Genomic DNA, 5201 nt, shown 5'->3' with positions numbered 1-5201 from the left:
TGTGACTGTGAGGTTTAAAGCCCTGGTGTCTTCAGGATGATCCTGCGCCTCTCTCATCCAGCGCCCGTACTCTTCTGTGACTGCACCTTTATACTGTGTCCATAAATACTTTGTGGTATGCAGAGCAGCTTTTTACTACTCTGTATACAAAAGCTGGATCACACAGTTATACGGCATTAAGCAAAAGCAAAATGAATTAAGCAATGACCGTCTCGTCGTTAGAAAACTGCTGTTACAGGTGTGCAAGCTAAAACAGAGGGAGCCTGAGGCAGGTGGTCCTGTTGAACCGTGTGAGCGTGGTTCTGCTGCAGGAGGACACTGGTGGCTATAAACTTGTGGTTTCTTACACAGAATTGGGAGGTTTTGTGGGGAGGAGTCAGCATCGTCCCCCTTTATGGGAATTGCCGTGCTGTGCCTGCTGATGCGGGGTCCTGCGACACCCACCTGGCACAGGGCAGAGCCTGGGAGAGCTGGGCTGAGGCTGGCTGGGCTGCAGCTCGTGCTCCCCACGTGTGCCTGGGACAGGGACGGCCCTGCAGTGGCTGCCCTCCCTCCACACCTGCGCCGACAGCAGCACCTTACCAGGACATCGCCATTAACCAGCCTGCCGGTTTCTTTTGGTGTTTCAGGCTCTCCTTCCACAGCCTCCTAGCCAAGGCCCAAGATGCAGGCAGATTCTCTTCTTCACAGTGGCTACTTCCACCCTGTGCTACGCTCCTGGCAGTGTACGGCAACCACCTTCGATGCCTCCAACCTCATCTACCCCATTTTTGTCACGTGAGTGAGCCCTGGTTCTCTGGGTTAGGGATGACCAAGCTCAGGTTGACTGGCTTAGGTGCTCCCTGAGCTCTTAGATAGGTTCAGATTCCCCGTGGACAAGCCTGGGATAGGGGCTTCCTTCTCACACCGAGTCCTCACGTCTCTGTCCCATCCACCTCCTGCAGTGACAGCCCTGATGCAGTGGAACCGATCTCCAGCCTCCCTGGACAAGCCAGGTAAGAATCCAGCCCCACCGAGCTGTGTGCCGTGCCCTGTGCCCCAGCAGGCTTGACGTATGGCCTGAGATGAGCATGAGCCAGGGGGGATGCTTCCAACCCTCTGTGCTCCCTGCCTTGGGGATCCCCCAGCATCAGGCAGGGTGGGAGCATTTGTCCACTAAGGGAGTGGAGGGAATCATACTGGGAATGCTGGGAAAGTACCAGTACAGGCAGGGATAGAGCCAGGGTCTCGCAATGTCCCAGAGCACTCATTGGCGGGGAAGTTGGAAGCGAATGGGATTTCCAGCAGCACCTAGAAAACCTGTACAAGGACATGGGCTCAGGTCTTGCACTGGATCTTGCTGGACTGGCAGCTCCTGTCTTCATCTGCTGCCACATCAGCAGGGTTGTGGTCAGAGGGGCCCCAGAGGGCTGGTCCTATGGGGAGATGGGCTGGATCTGCTTCAGGGGCGCCAAGATAAGGGATCCAAGGGCAGGGCATGCTCATCCTTTCAGAGCAGAGTGTCCATGCCGGGTAGATAATGCTCCTGTAGCCCCAGATAAGGTCCCAGATTGTTCCTCCCAGTGTTCAGGCAACACCTCCCCTGTACCTCCAGCTGCTGCTTGGCGTGGATGCTGGATCGCTCACAGACCAGCAGCCAAGTCACAGACCAGCTCGCCCCACGGAGCAGGTCTGGGTGCCTGGCAGCCCCCTTCACTTTACTTTTCTCAGGTATGGAGTCAACAAACTGGAGGGGATGCTACGTCCCCTCATCAAAGACGGTCTGAAGTGTGTGCTCATCTTTGGGGTGCCCAGCAAGGTCCACAAGGTCAGTGTGCGTGGTGGTGGCTGGGGGCTTGGGGTAGCCACAGGGGTGTGGGAGAGCAGTGTGGAGCTGGGGGGGTCTTCTGATCAAACAGGAGCAGTTCAGGGTCTCTGGGCATGCTCACACCCTGCTCAGCAGAGCAGGATGGGGATGGGAGACTGCAGTGACACCAAAAAAGCTCCCAGAGCTCTTGCAGGTGGCCTTGAGACCTGCACTGGCTGCTCAGCGGCACTACTCCATTGCCCTCTTCTATCGCTGGTGGTCACGCCGCCCTGCATTACAGGGTCTCATGGTTCAGAAAACATTTCCTGGGCAGAACTGCTGTGGGAAGCCCTTGGCTGTGCCTGCTGAGACATTTCTTTTCTCACAGGATGAGAGAGGCTCTGCTGCTGATGCAGAGGACACACCTGCCATCCAGGCAATCAAGAAGATCAGCTCCACCTTCCCAGAGCTGCTAATTGCTTGCGATGTCTGTTTGTGCCCTTACACCTCCCACGGGCACTGTGGTGAGTACACAGCCTGGGGTCCTGGGCTGCTCTTCAGGTGTTTTGCTGGCACTGGGAGTTTCCGGGGTTTTGTCACTTTCTGATGAGGAGCAACATGTGCTGGTGGGGTCTGGCCACCTCCTGCCCCAAGTCTTGGGTCCCCAGTACTGGTGCAGTTGAGCCTGGGAGACCTCTTCTGGCTTTTGACAGCAGGGTGGGAGGCATGGGTAGTTAAGGCACCCACTCAAATCATCTGAATCTGTCTGAGTGCCCGTCTGCATCCCCCATCTCTGCCTTCCCTTCCCTTCCCTTCCCTGGAGCACCCACATGTTGTGTCCAGTCCCGGGAGGGCTGTGTCGATAGTCTCCTGGGCCTTACCCAGCTCCCTTAACACAGTCCCTGCTGTTGCTCTGAGCATCTCCATAGCTTGTCCTGAGAGCCACACTCCCACCCTAGGGATTGAGGCAACTGACTGTCCAGCCCGTTGTGTAACTCCGGGTTTGTCTCCTAGGCATCCTGCGCGAAGACGGCACCATCCAGAACGAGCTCAGCTGCCAGCGGCTGGCAGAAGTGGCGCTGGCCTATGCCAAAGCAGGTGGGGAGTCTCCTGGCAGCAGTACCCAAGTTTGACTCACAGACTTGCCCCCCTCTCACTTTCAGCAGGCCCAAAAGCAAGCTGGGCCTGGCTCCAACTGGGAGTGCTTCTGCTCCGAGCTGGGGGAGGCTCCCCCTGCCCTCCACGCACCGGCCCCAGCAGAGCTGTGGGCACCCGGGGGCCCCTTTGGCCCTGGGGTCACCTCCTCCTGCAGAGTCAGAGCCTCGGGCACCTCTCAGCGTCTCTGGTCTTTCCCTGCAGGCTGCCACATCGTTGCCCCCTCGGATATGATGGATGGACGCATCGCGGCCATGAAGAAGGCGCTGATCTCCAATGACTTGGGCAATAAGGTGAGCTCAGGATCTGCCTGTGCCAAAGGCAGGAGTGATGTCCGTGGGGACGCTGCACCACAACAGGACCTGGGCAAGCAGTGGGAGAAGCAAACCCAGGATGTGCCGCGGGCATTTCCCTGCCCTGGTGCACACAGGAAAGGAATGTCCTTGGGTGGACATGAGGACAGCGAGGTGGCAGGCCTCTGGCAGGGGAAGGAGGATGTGGGGCAGCGTATAAAACAGCTGTGGGGGGGGAATCACTACTGCCCCAGTGCCGGGATGCAGCACCAGGCTTCTGACCCTCGTGGCTCTGCTCTCCTCTGCAGGTCTCAGTGATGAGCTACAGTGCCAAGTTTGCTTCGTGCTTCTATGGTCCCTTCAGGTGGGTCTGTCCCGCAGCCAGGAGTGTCCCCAGCCAGGCCGGCCTGGCCAGGAAGTGTGTCCCCAGTTAGTTATTTGGGAAGGGGGCTCTGCCAGAGCCTGGGCTGCAGCTGGGGCCATGCTGGTTGCTTTGGAGCACCATCCTTCTACTTCCCAGTGCAAAAGGGAGACAAATGTACCTTGCCCAGGAGAGGCTGGCTGGTGGGAAGATCACCTGGGTGATCTTCTCATCCCACCCCTTCACCTGCTCGTCCTGGGTGCTGGTGGCAAGGCAGGCAAAGGAGAGGGGGCTTGCAGGAGGAGCCCGTGTTGCCCCAAAGGGTGGTTTCAGGGACAAGCCTCAGCTCAGTCAGCTACTAGACCTCGTCCGAAGAACCGGCCTGACCCCGATGGGGCGTCCCTGAGGAACCTGCCTTGGAAAGGAGCAAAAGGAACACATCTGGCAAAATTTTACCCCAGATGCTGGGTATGGGAAGGGCAGCGGGTGTGAAGCACAGCTTGCAGGGCCAGTCTGGGCCTGTCAGACCTCTCGGAGTGATCCTGGGGTGCTGAGGTGGGTCAGGAGAGCCCCCATTTTCCTGGCCCTGATGGCTCAGATACTTGTCCTAGTCTGTCCTCATGTTTCTGGAACTGTTCGAGGTGAGAGGCAGAGGGAGCTGTGCTGGTCCTCATCCTCTGCCCTCTCTCTTGCCCGTCACCAGGGATGCTGCGCTATCCAAACCTGCCTTCGGAGACAGGCGATGCTACCAGCTGCCACCGGGCTCCCGGGGCCTGGCAATGCGTGCTGTGGTGAGTGAGCCAGGATCGGGCTGTCTAGGGCAGCGCCGAGGGTGGGTTTATGGCTGTGGGGACTAGAAAACCCTCATGTGGCGCCCAGGCAACAAGCCTTCACACCCAGCAGTGCAGCAGGGTTTGGGGAGAGCAAGATCAGGGGTGCTGGAGTCAAAAGGGGGTAGGAGGCACACCAGCTGAAATGGTCAAGGGTCTGCCCCCTCCACAAGCAAGAGAAACGTGAGGCCCATCAGCCTGCCAGAGAGCTGGTCCCCAGGATGGGCTTGAGGACCATACGCCAGGAGCTGTGGAGCTGGTGACCCCATACGCCGCTGGTGTCAGGTCCAGGAATACACAGTTACCGGCTTTCCCCAGGCCCTGCGTGTCTGGTGAGGGAGTATCAGCTTCCCCATCACAGCCTGTCCGCGGACTCCTGTGGCCATTAGGGGCTCGCCAGACCCTTCTGTGATCCCTCCTGGGAAAAGCAACCACCAGGCCAAAACTTCTGGGGAAAACCAACTGCGGACTTGCTGGAAAACATTCTTCTACCCCAAAGTGCCGGGGTGACACGCGTGTTCCCCTTGCAGGACCGGGATGTGCGTGAGGGAGCAGACATGCTGATGGTGAAGCCGGGGATGCCCTACCTGGACCTCGTGAGGGATGTCAAGGCTCGAGTAAGCTCTTTCTGTGCCAGCGAGGGCACAGGGTGTCCCTGGAGGAGGAGGGGGAGAGGTGCGCGTTCAGGATGGCCAGTTTGGATATCCGAACTGGAGGGGCTGTGACTCCTGGTTTCACGTGTTGAGGTGGGTGCTGGGGCACCTCTGGGAGCACTG

The 5201-nt window shown here is 58.7% G+C and overlaps 1 protein-coding gene across 1 annotated transcript; it reads left to right on the top strand.

Annotated features, from left to right (window-relative positions):
* Positions 1-664: 664 nt before the first annotated feature.
* Positions 665-5042, top strand: ALAD (aminolevulinate dehydratase; the record flags this gene model as incomplete). The annotated part of the gene is made up of 9 exons (XM_009705766.1): positions 665-777; positions 945-995; positions 1711-1807; positions 2175-2310; positions 2801-2884; positions 3146-3234; positions 3543-3598; positions 4299-4386; positions 4956-5042. Coding segments are annotated over exons 1-9 (801 nt in total), but the record flags the coding sequence as incomplete, so codon positions are not given.
* Positions 5043-5201: the final 159 nt, after the last annotated feature.

This window comes from Cariama cristata, unplaced genomic scaffold, assembly GCF_000690535.1.
Source record: "Cariama cristata isolate BGI_N322 unplaced genomic scaffold, ASM69053v1 scaffold23408, whole genome shotgun sequence".
In the NCBI taxonomy this organism is placed as follows: Eukaryota; Metazoa; Chordata; class Aves; order Cariamiformes; family Cariamidae; genus Cariama; species Cariama cristata.
The sequence above is the reverse complement of the archived record's forward strand: the minus strand, read 5'-3'. Positions and strand labels throughout refer to the sequence as shown.